The sequence below is a fragment of the Amphiura filiformis genome, chromosome 7 (genome assembly GCF_039555335.1).
Source record: "Amphiura filiformis chromosome 7, Afil_fr2py, whole genome shotgun sequence".
In the NCBI taxonomy this organism is placed as follows: domain Eukaryota; kingdom Metazoa; phylum Echinodermata; class Ophiuroidea; order Amphilepidida; family Amphiuridae; genus Amphiura; species Amphiura filiformis.
Genome location: NC_092634.1, coordinates 3,336,062 through 3,352,410, shown reverse-complemented (window position 1 = coordinate 3,352,410; position 16,349 = coordinate 3,336,062). Strand labels below are relative to the sequence as shown.

The 16,349-nt window shown below is 38.3% G+C and overlaps 1 protein-coding gene across 1 annotated transcript in view; it reads right to left on the bottom strand.

The window, feature by feature from the left end:
- The window catches only part of LOC140156565 (protein DOP1A-like), an 83,086-nt gene that overhangs the window by 48,504 nt on the left and 18,233 nt on the right, over nt 1–16,349 (bottom strand). The window contains exons 4-16 of the mRNA XM_072179505.1: nt 15,120–15,908; nt 13,216–14,200; nt 12,449–12,595; nt 11,253–11,384; nt 10,130–10,195; nt 7,726–7,868; nt 7,136–7,288; nt 5,471–5,574; nt 4,663–5,110; nt 3,935–4,513; nt 2,711–2,882; nt 1,163–1,437; nt 18–161 (exon numbers count right to left, since the gene is read on the bottom strand). Of these exons, the coding sequence (XP_072035606.1) occupies nt 18–161; nt 1,163–1,437; nt 2,711–2,882; nt 3,935–4,513; nt 4,663–5,110; nt 5,471–5,574; nt 7,136–7,288; nt 7,726–7,868; nt 10,130–10,195; nt 11,253–11,384; nt 12,449–12,595; nt 13,216–14,200; nt 15,120–15,908 (4,137 nt within the window). The remainder of the gene's footprint in view (nt 1–17; nt 162–1,162; nt 1,438–2,710; nt 2,883–3,934; nt 4,514–4,662; nt 5,111–5,470; nt 5,575–7,135; nt 7,289–7,725; nt 7,869–10,129; nt 10,196–11,252; nt 11,385–12,448; nt 12,596–13,215; nt 14,201–15,119; nt 15,909–16,349) is intronic.

Genomic DNA, 16,349 nt, shown 5'->3' with positions numbered 1-16,349 from the left:
TATTTGAAATGTCATACCTGGAATGCTTGAGCTCCGTGGTCAGCCAAGTCTTTAGGCACATCTTGTATGATATCCTTCTCTTTACTGCTGTTATGTTTACTGCTTCTCCTCCTAGCATGGTAGACTGTTGCTAGCAAGCAATACAGTACTGCTTTTTGCACCTGACAATAATTATACATAGGCAAATAATTAGTCCTCTCTTTCTCTGTCCTAATCAGTGTGTTCTTTGTCAAAATCCTTGGGGAGGGGGTGCAGGTATTTTACATGTACAGTGGTGTATCAGGGTCAGTTGTCTGAGGGGGCAAAGACAACAAAATTCACATTGGGCATCATTTTGATCGTATTTGATCGTTGTGCCTGAAGCGCAAATATTTTTTCAAATGTACACAAAAACCCAAAATTTAGGTGAAATTTTATGTAAACCAGGCCAATTTTCAATTTTACACTATTTTTGCCCAAGCTAAAGGTAAAATTTGTGTTTACAGGGTCAATATTCAATAGTAAACTATTTGAAATTTGTTTGTGGTGAAATTTTCTTTTGGGGGTTGGTTTTAGGAGGGGTGAATTTTTCTTTTTGGGATTTAATTAGCAAACCAACTCATTTGAGGTGATCAACCCCGTCATCCTTTTCACCCCCCCCCCCCCAAAAAGAAATACAGAGCCCATTTTCATTTTTACACTACAGGGTGTCCCAAAACAAAGAGAACCCTCATTGTGCCCTCTTTTTCTCTTATTTCTGAAAAGTTGCTCTAATATATATTGGTATGTACATTTCTTTAAAAGAGCATATCTTCAAAAGTTGTGATACGATTAAACTTATTGTTTTAGTTTATTAAAGCAAACGATTAAAGGTTTCTTTAATATATTTGATCAACTTTTCAGAAAAGGAGAAAAAGAGGGCGCAATGAGGGTTCTCTTTTTTTTTGGGGGGGGGGGGACACCCTGTATTTGGGGGTTGAAATTTTCTTTTGGGGGGATAGTTTGTGGGGGGGTTAAAATTTTCTTTTGGGTGTTGAGTTAGCAAACCAACTCATTTGAGGGGTTCAACCCCTAACCCCCCCCCCCCTTGATGGCTCATTGCAACACTGCCTTATCTCCATTGGAAATGATGACATTTAAACATGCAAATTTGCCATCATGAGTCAAAGCAGGCATCACTTACCTTACATCTTGATAACAAATCACTGATGAATGTAGCCAGACCACGCCCACTATCCTTGACAACATCCACCAATTCATGTAGTATCTGTCCTAACACCTCCATACTAGCTATCTGGACATCTCTATTGCCCTGGATATCACTCTGGGTAGCTCTCAAATCTTGAGGGTAGTAACTTCTCATGAAATACACACAAACTAAGATGACCATCTCTAGGTAGGTGCTGCTACGGAATAACGTCAGGGCTTCAAGCTCCAACTCACAGTAGAAATCGTGACCTGGAAAAATGGAATCCCTCAAGGATCAATATTGGGACCACTATCATTTATAGGCTCAAGCCACTGTGGCACAGAAAAGAAAATTCCTGAACAAAAGGAAATTGATGCAGAGAACTGAAAATGGGCTATTCCAGTTGAATACCTGAGTGGAAGAAGGGCCCAACTCCATCAAAACTGTTTTTGAGATATTAAGAAAAAACTTAATATTTGGAAAAGTTTTATAGGCAGAGTGTTTTCATCTTCAGAGGACCTTTAATACATGAACATACAATATTACATACAATCAAAATTATATATGATGTTTCCATGGCAACGGTACAGGTCTTAATACAACCTGGAGTTGGGTCCTTCTTCCACTAATATACTGTAAGTGCCAGTTCCGTAAGCAGATGTGTTAAAAATAGCTACAGAAATTTGGTAATTATCCATTGATTGCACATGTAGAAGCATGTAATATGTTAGCAAGAAAGTTTATTGTAGTGAAAAGCAGATTTCATGGAAGAACAAAATTCCTCTTTAACCCAATATTTGTGGAAGAAGGGCCCAACTCCATGGAGTTGGGCCTTTCTTCCATGAAAACTCATGATTAAGTGTACTTGAAAGACTATTTAGAGAGTGGATTTTGGCTCATCTTTCACACACAAGGAAGAACAGTCTGCTGGCAATAAAATGCTGGGTCTAACTCATTTTTGTAAAAAAATGGAGTTGGGCCCTTCTTCCACTCAGGTATTCAGTTAAAATCCATACACCCCCTATGGAAGACATGATCGTAACCTTTCACACAGGGAGTGTGAATTTCAAATAGAGTCACACAGGTAAACCTGAAGGGAGCACCAATTAAGCTCAGAGCAAAAGTCTGCCATACTTCTCTGGAAGCTAGTGTAGCTAATTGTTGTCATTTTATGTGTTAGCTAATTGCCGTCTTGATTTTGGAAGCTTATAAATACTAATGTTTTATGTGAAAATAATTAATTGATTCATTAGATCGGCATAAGAAGGAATTTCCCAAATGCCGATTTAGATCAAATAAGTTTAATTCGGAATCGACCGGTTTTTCTCTATAATTTTCTGCTGCAGAGAAAGCCCTGGTTATATTTCCACTTTACAAATGACAGAAGATTATTGACCAAATAAGTACAAGTTACCTGTTATACATCGTTTATGTCTTGCCAGAACCTGTTGTAGCTTAATGAGTTGTGGTGTATTGGTACTACTGATGCTGGTTGATGACATGGCACATACAAAGATAATTGATTACATAATCACTAGTTACCTGTTATACATCGTTTATGTCTTGCCAGAACCTGTTGTAGCTTAATGAGTTGTGGTGTATTGGTACTACTGATGCTGGTTGATGACATGGCACATACAAATGGCCTGGGATTGGTGTTCAATATAGACTTCAGTGTGGCTAATACATACAGCATCCTCTGGGCATCAAATACCTAGGTTTGAAAGCAATCAATAGTATTTTGACTAATTTGGTTTGGTGTTCATAACCTTGTGACAAAAAATACGCATTAGCATATGGAGATGAATTTTGAAAAGGGTTTCAATTGTACAATTTGTCAATGGAACATTGGAAGCCTCTGGGAAGGGTGTCAAATTTGCTATAAATCTTGAAACAAAATTAATCAAAATTAAGTTTTTGCTTATAATAATCCCATTGGAAATCTTGGTACAGGAATCATAACCAACTTTTTCTTTTCTGCACAAATCAGCAAAACAGTACGTAGGAAATCAGAATCAATTAAACTCAACAAAACAGCTCCCTTTGTTGACAATATAATTTACTTTTATGTTGATGTACCAGATTACGTAGCATCATTGTCCGTTTCACATTATGAAGTATTGGTATGCTATTTACATGTGGTTATGGGAAACAAACAAGGAAATATAACCAATCAATTTTGGATACAAATCAAGGTACACACTTTCGATACTTGGTAGTCAATCATTGCATTATAAGAGCCAAAGAATTTGATTTACAAACATGACTAAGGTATGAAAGTACAAACCAGCCTCACTCTCCTCTAGTGTCACTAAAATCTGGTAGATATTTACAAAACAAATGCTTCAGTATTCACTTAAGTGGACTTGATACTTGCATCCAAACAATAATTGGTCCCACTCTTGCTGCAGCAATTGCAAGTAAGAGTAGACCAGAGTAGAGTGAGACCGGTTTGTGCTCCGATACCTAACCTGCAGAGAAGATATCTTATCCTTCCCAGAATCCTTTGCAACATAATGCATCACCTCATTACAGCAAATGACATTCCTATTACTTTGCACAGGATCCCTGTTTTCATGTTTATAATAGACTGGCTAAACATGGGTTGATAGTCAAGAAATAAACATACTTTGCAAGATCTGGATGTGCTCTGTACATTGAGGGACTTTTCTTCACTATCAACCCATGCTGCACTAGATAGCAAATAAGTACAGAAAATTGAAATGGAAGAAATGCATTGTGGGAAGTGTAAGATGATATTCTTACCTGGACATAGAGCAGTATATGCTGCTGCAGTGGTCTGATGGTATTCAGCTTTAAACCAGTCAACAGTTTAGCCTCATTATCCTCCACATTTTCTTTCTTCTTTGGTCCTGAACTATGCACACCTTCAACATCACTATGTTCTGTCTCCAACCCAGACATAGCACTTTCCAAATCATCCAATGTGATATCATCAGGAGATAGTTTCTCTGACTGTAGCGCACCTTTGCCTCCCTGACCACTCAGTGGTAGTTTCCTTGGTGTAGCCTTCAGTGGTGATTCTGGTGGTTCTGTGTCTTCCTTCTGTAAGCCATCTGGGCCTTCAACGTCCAACACAACCTGATCTATGATCGATGACAAGACGCTACGTACGGCATCCTCGACAGTCTCATTCACTTCTTCGTTGTAGAAATATGACGGTTCTTCATAGTTTTCTGCATCCGATAGATCATCTGTGCTTGCGCTGTGACTAAGTTTGTCATCTAGTACACTCTGGCTACTCGGCGGACTCGACTGCTCACTTTTTTCGCCTCTCTCTCTCTTGTTGTTGTTGGATATCCCAATCGCATTTGTTGCGGTGTGCTAAATCGTCATAAGTTCTGCTCATCAAAAGACTGCGATTTTGGCATTGCAAGTGCGGGTGCTTTGAAGATGTTATTATGTATGGGTGCGCTGTGATCGCTGTCAGAATCACTATAATATGCTTGCTGACTCATAGGGTTCACCGTTACGCTCAACGTCTTGTTGAGAACAGATGGCGGTTGGTAGCGTAATCCCATATTGGTTTTTGTCACATATTTCTGCTTTTCATCCATCGCAGTGCACGCAAACACTGGATCCCTATTTCCAGGACTTATAGCAAGAGCTCTCTTCCCATCCTTTACTACATAATATTTGACCTCTCCATTGATACTGCTGATACTATAAATCCTATTCTCAGCAGTCTCTTGGTCTTCAGCTACCTTAGTAGCTTCTTTCTTTTCCCGCTCTTGTTGAGTCCTGGTTTGTAGGAATTGTACGGACACCCTTGCTGTGGCTGGGTGGAGTAGCACAAGTAGAATTGGTTCTAGGATTCTGGCGATATCACCTCGATTGATAGCGTGGACAAGCCAGGTTTGGGTGATGGAACGTACCATGCAGTCTGGGTGCTCAAGGCTGTCAAGCATTACAAAGAGTGATCTGAAAAACAAGTGATGCATAAATTAACATTAATCTACACAATCAAAATGAATCAATCAATCAATGAAACAGTCAATCATGTAATTGCAAATGAAAATATAAGTTCACTTCATTTTCATATTTGTCCAAGGATATAGACAGATGCCATCTGGTTGGTTGAGGTTTTCCAGTAACAGAAGTAAAGGAAAGTGTAGCTGGTTGGTCTGGGCTGCATTTTGGGGGGAGTATTGGGCCAAGTCAAGAAATCCCTAATTCAGGTAAATACCATTCCATTGGTGAACAAAATTAAACATTTTGATGATGCTAGTATGAATTAATGTTATTGTAAACTTAAAAATGAAATTTAGAATCAAAGCTTACCTATCAAATGTGCGTAGTTTACTAGCTGGACTAGAACTGAGGATCTGTCCTCGAACCAAGTGCCATAGTATTGCAAATTTACTGTGAGACTCTAGACACACAACCTGAAAATAAAATATTCAAAAATTAAAATCATATATTAGGTGACGAAAAATCATTGTTTTACGGGCCCGTCCGACCCAGATTTTGCGTTTTGGGAGAAATGTTTTTTTAATTTTAGTTTTGCTAAAATTATGTAAAATCAGCAAAATTTATTGATTTTGACTGAAACATTGTTGGTCCGGTGCGTCTGTGTGGTTTGTGTGATTTACTTCACTCCATGCGACATAAACCACGCATGCGCGTCATTGTTAAACGGTGATGAACAACAGTGAAACATGATTGAAATAGGGATTCAAGCATGTTTCACCGTTGTTCATCACCGATTAACAACGATGTCTAATTCACCTGATTCTTTCATTAGGAATGTCTGTTTGTCATTGCCACTCAACATTACAAGAAGATCGCAGTATTTCTGTTGATATCAGCAATAAAATTAAAGAATAAAGCGGTAATATTTAGCTGCTACCGCCAACATAAGAGTTCATGTTTACGCATACGTTCCAGACATGACGAATTTGACGCGCTTCTGCGTAACACGTACGTGTTAACTGGAGTTTGCGTATACGCTCAGGAATAGTGTGGATTCATCACCGATTAACAACGCTTGGCTCCTGTACAAAGGTATAGGAAGAGTTGTTTAAGGTAGAAACATCGGCTACGGTGTCATGCACAGATTTGGTTTAAAATGATACAGGATGTGTAGTTGGGTGAGAAAAACTTGCCTGCCAAGTTTTAATTTTTGCCAACAAAGCGTTTTGAGTTATGCCATTTTTATCATTAGAAAGCCCCATTGACTTTGCACATAAAGTGGTTTTGACACTAAGCCTCGTTCACTAAAATTGGTAAAAGTTTGAAAATGGATACTATGTTTAAATATTATTTTTTCTCCTTTCTATCCCATTTATAGAACTGCTTTTTTTTCTTTTTATTACAAAAATGTTACCAAATAATATTAGTAACTTTTTTCCAATATATTGGTCAGTAATATAGGGGATATTTGAAGGTAATGTTAGTACTTGCTCAAATTTTCTTGATTTGATCTAGAAACACTGAATGACCCAATTTCATAATTATTGTCTGAGCTAACCATAGGGCCAATTATAACAAACAAGGTGTCATATGAAAGGTTATTAAATTTAGAAACTTTTCTCGCCAGCTTTTTTTAATAAGGTGTTTCTATTTTAAGTTATGGGTGTTTCTAGATTTCCCTAATTTAAAAATAGAAAAAATGATTTTTCTCAAAAAATAAACACTTTATCCAAAAAATCTGGCGAGAGAATTTAGATATTAGGCTTATTAACCACCCCACAAACTATGGAGACCATATCACATTCCCTCTAGGCTAGCAATAATTATTAGTAGAAAAAATTAGGAATTTTCAAAAATAAAGAAAAACATAAGAATTGTTTAAATTTTCATGAAACATTAAAAATCAGTGGAGTAAAGACTTATCTTCAATTGGTTATATATTTGAAATGGATACATAATTCTGATTTGAAATAGTGGCTATTTTCCTGCATGGGTCTATTATCCGATGCTCCTACCTTAATCCCTAATTCTTACCTTATTGTTTTGTACCAGAGAGTTACCTATGACATCTTCACATATAAACACATCTGGTGTGACATTGTGTAATTGATGCAGCAGGTCGGCACTCTTCTGATGATGGTCTGGAGTCCTGGATCCTAGGTGATACCACAGACTCACTGATACTCTCTGTGCACAGGAATACAAGAAAGACATTGGTTAGGCCAAAAAAAAGGTTTGTCTCAAAGCTCACGAGTGGTTTGAAAACAAATGCGAAATGTGATTTTTTTTTATTCCCGACTTGGTATTTTTATGGTATATTGAGGAAAAAATCTTGATATTCATCGAACTTTCCCGGAAAAAAAGTAACCAAAAAACAATTTTTGAAATAAAAAAATGTAATGTACATGGCCTACTAGAAACAAAGTTGTTGTTTTCTGGCCTAAATGCAGTGTACAATTTGAAATTACTTGGTACTCAAGGTTGGTAAACATGAATAATTGTAATGTAATTTATTTTCTTATTTTATTTTCTTAAGGCAAATTTAGCACATATCTCTATAGGACTATGATTTGGTGGTGTGAAATCTGAAACTAAACCATTGTGATGTACACATACTACCTTACCTGGAAGAAGTTTGAGCAATAATTCAAGCAGTCTAGATGATTGGTTGATATAGCAGGTATAAGCACTACTGATATAGTCCCTGAGTCAGCTTTGGGTGAATTGGGTGGGTTTGGGAGTATCAAAGCCTTGTCTGATGAACCACCTAAATACGAATTAAACAAGACAAGGCTACATTAGTTGATAAAGCTGGTATATAGTACCAAGTCTATGACTCAGCTTTTGGTGAATTGGATGGATTTGGGAGTAAAGTGTAGTAACTGATGATGCACCTAAATATGGGTTAGAAGAAGTACAGTTCCTGTGTCAGTTTTGGGTGGATTTGGGAGCACCAAAGCCTTGTGTGATGGACCACCTAAATAGGAATTGGGCTATTCCAGTTGAAATCCATACACCCCCTTTGAAGACATCATCTCAATCTCCCACACAGGGGGTATAGATTTCAAATGGAGTCCCCCATTCAGGTAACCCCATTTAAACTTCACACTCCCCATGTGGAAGATTTAGATCATGTCTACCATAAGGGATGTATGGGTTTTAACTGGAATAGTTCATTTGAGGAAAAGGCAAGGCTATATTAGTTGATAAAGCTGGTATATAGTACCAAGTCTCTTGTTGAGAGTAAAAGTGTAAAAACTGATGATACACCTAAATATGGCAGGGTTAGAAGAAAATACAATACTATATTTGATATTGGTGGTGTTATTGCACTACTAATATAGCTCTTGTGTCAGCTTGGGTGAATTGGGTGGATTTAGGATCAAGTAAAGCACTATATGAAACACCTAAATATTGATTAATATACATTGTACAATTAACTGAGAGACACATTAAATGATCTGTTTAATTGAAAACGCTCCTATCATTTTGAAAAGAATTGATCAAGAATCTTCTAAATAAACAATTAGAACTGTGTCTCCAAGTTATTTGAAGAAAAAAGCTGATACTAGTACTACTGATAGAATCCCATGTACCGCCTAAATATTGACAGAAAACAGAAAGTGGTGATTACTCATGATAAAGAGGCATTTCAGGGTTAGAATTGGACAAGAATCTGTGACCCGATTCAAGAAACAAAATTCTTGTGGAATCAAAGTTGATTGTCATAAAATTTCTAACCCTGCATTGTAGGATAGGTATCTATAGAATACCCTGTGAACCCGGGGTTTAAGGGCAGGGTTAGGGTTTAAGGTTAGGTTTATTTTGTTAGTATTAAAGCTTACTCATACTTCACTGCATCAACTGCATTAGAGCTCTGTGAAAACTAGCTCTGCATTTTGTTGCGGCACATTAGGCTATTTCAGTTGAAATCCATACACCCCTATGGAAGACATAACCTTAATCTACCACACAAGGAGTGCTTATTTCAATTGGGGTTACCTAAATGGCCGACTCCAATTCTACGAGGGCGTATGGCTTTCAACTGAAATAGCCCATTAACTTTTTACACAATAAATAAGTAAATGTAGATATTTATATAGCGCTTTATGCCGTAAACAGCCTCAAAGCGCTTTACATTTATTCCGCCGTCATTAGAATATGTCGGAACCACATTTGCTGCCTACAAATGGCGCAGGGTTCATCAGTACAACGACTGTGACTGCCCCTAACAGCTTCCCATTGCACCTGGGTGGGGTGAGGCAAGCGAGGCAAAGCGCCTTGCCCAAGGGCGCAACACAGTGGTGGGACGGGGACTCGAACCAACCACGTCGAGCAAGCTCTCAGATTATGAGTCCAAGGCCATAACCACTGAGCCACTGTGTCCTCAATCCAATGTGTTGTAATGCAGTATTGAGTGTGTTGCACTGCGGTGAATCACCCCCATTGCAGTGATGTGCACTGACGTTTTGCAATATACATGGCAGAAACATGATTGACAATAGCAATCACGTATGACTGCAAACTCCATATTTGAATCTTTTATACAAGAATAAGGTATTTAAATACACTTAACAGGTTTTAAACTATTTTCGAAAAGATGTTGTGCACTTCTTTGACAGCATGATACGTACAACCAGGGCACTTTCTGTGCACACTGTATATTGCATTACCATGTCAGTGTCAACTTAAAACGGTGTTACAGTAGTTACGTTCAGGTGCAGCAGTGCTTTAATTGTACAATATACCCGCCAAAAACTTATTGCATGCGGTGACGGGTGACCTGGTCTTCAGGATTGCAGCTGAACTGACATACTTTTACAGCTGATTTACCGCAATGCTATTATTGCAGTGAATTCGAAGGATGCATGAGTCTTTATTGTTATGGTGAGGAAAAGGACTTGTAGTTAGGGCTAGTATTAGTGTATAGAGTTAGGGTTGGCAGTAATGTTAGTGTAAGGTTGCACAGAGTGTCCTATAATTATTCTATAAGATTTATAAGGTCAGACAGCTCATCTACTTTTATACCTGCGTCAGCTTTGTGTGGATTGGGAGGGTTTGGCAGTACCAAATATGCACTGTCTGATGAAGAACCTAGGAAAATAGCAATTGCAAAAATAAAAACACAAGGCTAATATATTAGTTCATACATCAAATATTATAACTCACCGACACAGCAAGGTGATTGGTGCAATTATACCACATGACCAATAATCATATTTACCATCACATTACCCATATCACAAGTCACAATGAAAGGAACATTAGGCTATTCCAGTTGAAATCCATACACCCCCTGAGGAAGACATCACCTTAATCCCATACACAGGGTGTGCAGATTTCAAATGGAGTCATCCATTCCGGTAACCCCGTTTGAAATTCACACTCTCTGTGTGAAATATTAAGGCCATGTCATAGGAGTAACTGGTATTCAACTAATTCAACCAAGGTTTGCAAAACAGAAGCAGGGAATCAGACCTCTTTAAGTTATCATCTAAGAGAGTTTTAGCTATAATCGGAGCCTGTGGAAGATTTAGCTAAAGTCTCCCACAGAGGGAGTATGAGTTTTGAATAGAATAGAGAATTGGGTAGCTTCCATTTGAAACACTCACTCCAGATGTAGAAGTTATAGGTAAAGCCATAATACATTACAGGGGGAGTATGGGTTTCAAAATGATTAACTCTGACCAATTATATTTGAAAAACTTACTCTCCCCCTGCGAGGGTATTTCCAAAATCTTCCACAGGGGTAGTGTGGATTTCAACTGGAATAGCCTAATAGTAGTTTGTGTCTGATGATCAACTCTCCCCACAGCCATGATTGGTCAGGGGAAAGTTCGCAGAAAATTGCGAAAAATAGCAGTACTTTTACAAGGCATTAAGCAACTTTTCTAGGAATTGTTAGCATGGTGCCTTCAGAAACACTTGTAAGCTATCATCAGCTACAAGTCACTGAAAACGTAAATTAAACTAGGAGAGAAGTTGGACATCAACAGAAGAACTAAAACATTCTTAAAATGTCAAGAAGTGAGAAAAAACGTCTGTTTTTAGTACAAACAGTACATTTAGTGCATTTAGTACATTCTTACTTTGAACTATTGATTACTCTTTTCAAACAAGTTCATACAACGTCCAGGTGCATATATCTTACCTGTGACAGATTTGGTGAGCCCAATAAGTTCTATAGTAGTTGATATTGCTGTGTTCTGAATTGGAAAGTTGTAGACAAAACAACAGCAGGCCAATAAGGATTGAAGCCAGTCAGGGAGGCTCAGAACATTGCCTACAATGAAAAGAAAAAATATCAACTTATTTGACCAGAAAGGTTTGAAGCCAGTCAGGGAGGCTCAGAACATTGCCTACGATGAAAAGGGAAATAAATAAATCAACTTTGAGAGTTACTACAGTGAAAGTGTTGGAATTTCATGACAAAGTGCCGTCGGATGCCAATAGCAGTCACTACCCATCAAGTGTTGATAAGGACAACAGGTGTTGTTGAAACGTACATAAGTAAGTGAACTCTCTGGATCAGATACTAAGAACCTTATCTACTGAGTTTACTATACCGATCCTGATGAATTTGTTCAATCAGGACATTCCTCGTATTCAGAATGCAATCTGATATGTCTGATTGTGCTATCAGGTCCCACAAGAATACTGTGCGAACATTGCTATCCAATTCCTTAAAATCAAACAAATTTCCATTATTCCACCCTGTACTTTCTACTTAAATTGCAGTTGCAATGAATGCATTCCACAACAATGCCTTGAGCATCAGTTGAATAAACAAACGTGCATGAATCTGTACTAAACTGCTTGACACCTTGTGATTGGTGGTGACATCAAAATATGTGAGAGAGTGTTTTGAATGCTGCAGTTTCATTTGTGATTCCGATAACGACGAATGCATTTCAACTTGAAACAAGGTGTGATGAAACGGTCTGCTAATGTCTTGATGCTGTTGTCCTTTCTTTCTTCCCTCGTTAATGACTATTCAGTGTTCACTATGAGTGACATAGCTTTAAAAGTGATATTCGGTAGCGAGTGAATTTGGTAAGCTTACAATTCTTACAATTCTGAAATTTTTGAATTAAAAAAAATTGAAACTTATCGTCTGCAGTCGACACCCGCGTAGAGAAAGTTGAGAACTACCTGCCGATTGGCCAAAATGAATATTGTGTCCAATTTTGAACCAATCAAGGAGGGTATTAATAAGATCATCTGCAAATGCGAGTTTGACCATAAATAGTTTAAAGTCTAGTCATAATTGGCCATTGAAATGAGCATTGAAAGTTATTAACCAATCAGAAATGCTGTTAGATGACCACCGGGGGTTAACATCCTTACCTTTAATCTTTTGTGTTTTGAGCAGTGCTGCCGATACAGTTTCATTACAATACATAGGAAAGCAAGCAAACTCAACTAGTAGATGACAGGCTGTGCTGAATGCTTGAACTGCTATGGCTGACCCATCACATTCCAAGGTGACATCATCTGTCAAGATAAAACATAATTATAGTCAACAATTACGAGGGGTGGTCAGTAAGTAATGAAACTTGCCTTGTGACCCCATATGTGGATTATTTTCAAGGCATTTCTCTATGATCACATAAACATTGTACCTTTGTCTTTTCAAACAACACATGTAAAAATGATATCGCACATTTGATTATGTCACAGCATTAGCATAAAAACAATGGTCTACAGTCACTGGCTGAAAACGAGTCGATTTATTAAGGGAAATAAGATGCTGAATGAAGTATTTTTTACATTTTGTCAGGAATTAAAGTATGAAGAGTGCTGCCTTTTGGAATAGTAGTAGAACACAAACTTCCAGCTCATAAAACCACCTTTGTCAAGCTGTTAAGGTTTTAGTTTATTTATAACGTGTAGTCAAAATAATGTGTTATTTTCAACAAAAACAAGGCTTTTCTTTCTCTAAACGTTTTGATATTGCCAACAATAGCAAACATTGATTTTTTTTGCCAGTTCTGTTTACTAACCCCCAAACATTAAAACAGGAGTCTATTTGAATCTGTGATTAAAATATAAGTGTTATTCTACTATTGTTACATTTATGTGAATGAAAACACTACACACACAATATCACTTACCCAAATAATTAGCCGTTGATGAATCATTGGTCAGCACCGAGTCCGTTCTGATCCGTCCATTCTCCGGCTGTTCTCTCTCCATCAGTTCTTCCAACCCTTTCGGCAATTTGAGCAGCACATCTTCCCCGTTCCCATTACCGGGTTTCCTACTATCCAACCCAGCCCTCTTCCCAACTTGCAGCTTTGCAATATGCATTTTAATCGCATCTGCACTTGGTAAGATCTTGCTACTGACAAATTTGTGGAAGAACGACTGGAAACACTGTACGCAAGCCTGCATTAGGAACACAGGTGCTTGTTCAAGTTCACTCTCTGTTAGGCTAGCTGTTAGAGACGTAATACTGCTAGTACGAAGCTTACTATCTATCACATGTCTTGACTCAGAACCGGGATCACTTTGAAGGGACAATGAGTCTACAAGAGTTGGTCTTTTGGATTTAGATACCGTTACATCATCATCTTCGTCTTCATCATTTCCTCTTGGTATCTCAGCATTAGGATCCGACACCAATCTGTCCAAAGACCTCTCCGGACTCACAGGGACTGTGAATTCTTTGATCCCTTTGAAGTCAACTTGATTTTCCGTATCATTTGATTCATGATTCTGATTGTGATTCTCCTCAGCATCACCTCTGCTCGTCACATCTTTCTCACTCCCGCTACTTACAGTCTTGTCGGGACTACGCTGACTGTTCTTACTTGGAGATGACATTGACATTGAGTCAGATCTTCTTCCATTTCCCACCTGCAAAGAGTCCTCCTCTACAATCTCCCAATCACCATGTTCATTATCTTCCAGTTCTTCATCGACCGGATCAGGACTGAGCACCATGGAAGGTTGGACTTTGGTGAGCAACTTGGTGCAAAGACGAAGACCGTCGTTGATTTCATCTAAGCTGAGATAGGTACAATAGTTTGTCAGTGACATGGTGATTTTACACAGGAGTTGTGGAAGAAACTCTGTTGGTGTTTCGATGTAGGTTTCCTGTGATATAAGACGGAATGATGTAAAAAAAAAGTTTAATTTAATTATATGAACCTTTTGAAGCAGTGGTACAGAAGTTACATCATTGTAAGCATGTAGTACACATGTTTCAAAAGCGCGTAATTGCATATAACTTGTACGGAGCTTGTGTCATCTGCGCGCTGAGGAAGTCCACATTTATCTGGATTTCGGAAATGCGCATCAATGCAGATCTCATCTCCCGATGTCACCCTATACCATTTATCACCTAGATGTGACAATGACATCAATACGCGTTTTATTGTGTGCAGCTTCAACTTGCTAGCATTCAATCAAAGCGCTGGCATACACACACAAGCGCTTTAAAGACCCCACAAAACAGCTGCCTCAACACTTTGACGTCACTTCCACAACAGGGTGGAAAAGAGTCTAGATATCACAGTAACTAAAGTTCCTTGTATCTGATCCAATTATACACTTACTTGTGAACATTTCGGCAACCACTGTTGCCTTTGTCAACACTTGATGAGGAATGACTGTAATCTACTGATAACCGATGCTGACAACCAACTGGCAACCCAAAAAATCATGCTGGAAATCCCTTTAACGTCGGTTGTCAATAGATTGCAGTCATTCCTCATCAAGTGTTGACAAAGGCAAATGTGGTTGCTGAAATGTTCACAAGTAAGTGTATAATTGGATCAGATACAAGGAACTTTAGTTACTGAGTTTACTCTACCGACCCTCACTAGGATCCACAACATGCTCATCTATCTGGACTCAGTTCTATAACCCCAATACATTTGCACATTCATTGAATGACCTTTGAAAATTTGAGTACAAAAACTCATACTCTGCAAAATGAGGTCAAATTTTGCACTCTGATTGTTTAATTGAGGTTATTGAACTATGCAATTGAGATGAGGCTATATCCACTTACCAATGAGACAATATCCAGCAAGAAGTCCACCAGTTTACACAGCTCAGACACAGTCAGATTACCGTCACCACCATCAGTCTTGGTAGATCTCTCCTGACAACACTTCTCAAACTTCCTTGCTATAAAATCCCACATGAAAAATGCCTCAAAAGTTCCAAACAACATATTAGCTGTTTTAATCAGATCTGTTGGCCTATCACTACCATGCAGTACCTCCTTCTTGACCTTTGACCCTTTCCCAGAATCACCTTTCACTACTCCTGTGCACCTGTTGTACAAAGCGCGGAAAACCTCGATGAAAATATCGTCGATAATGGACGTGCTAACTTCCGGCTTGTCTATAAGGCTGATGAGTAACCTGTAGGGCTTCAACATGGAGGATTTCTTTTCTGTGTACCCTGGTTCTATGTGAGGAGTCTTGTGTAGCCACGTTTTCAATGACTCAATCAGTATGTGCTTTGAGTATGTTTCAAAATAAATTGCTGACTCATCATCTGTGCTGATAATACTATCGTTGGTTAAGGTACTATCGGACCTGTTAACTTTAGTTATAAGTTTAGGGGCGGTTACAAAACCGTTAGTGTCATTCCCAAGCAGCCAGGCATATAGGCGTCTGTTTAGTGACATATCGCGACGTAGCAACACATTGAGGGCAGCAGTCAAGATTCTGGAGATGTTTTCGTGGGAAACACATGCATCATGGATTGGAAACAAGACTAGAATTAGGTCCAGGATGTTGCGTTGTACGAGGGCGACATTGTCATAGAGGGCTGAACAAACTGACTCGACCTGGAAAAAAAGTATATCCATAAAGATGAGAAAACATGAATTGGATAAAAATATGTGAATTAACATGTTTAATAAGTATAGAAAACCATAATACCAAGCTCAGGTATCAAGCAAATTCAATCACAGGCATTAAAAATGAATCATAAAAAAGCCCACAAATGAATTTTGTTTTGAATACTCTCACGTATGGTTTTTCTAAATCCCAAAAGTACTACATACAGCCTTTGATAGTTTTGTATCACTGGTGCTTAGTATTTTTACATCACTTAGTTACGACCCTTGATTAGTTAATAGCACGTGAAAGGAGGGTCAACTCATCTGGTGCTGATAGGAGGAAAGGAAACATAGAAAATAGCGAAAAAATATACTTTTTTAAGGTAAATAGCAACTTCTCTAGACATTGTCAACATGGTGCCTTTGGGAAAGAAAGTTTCCTTCTAT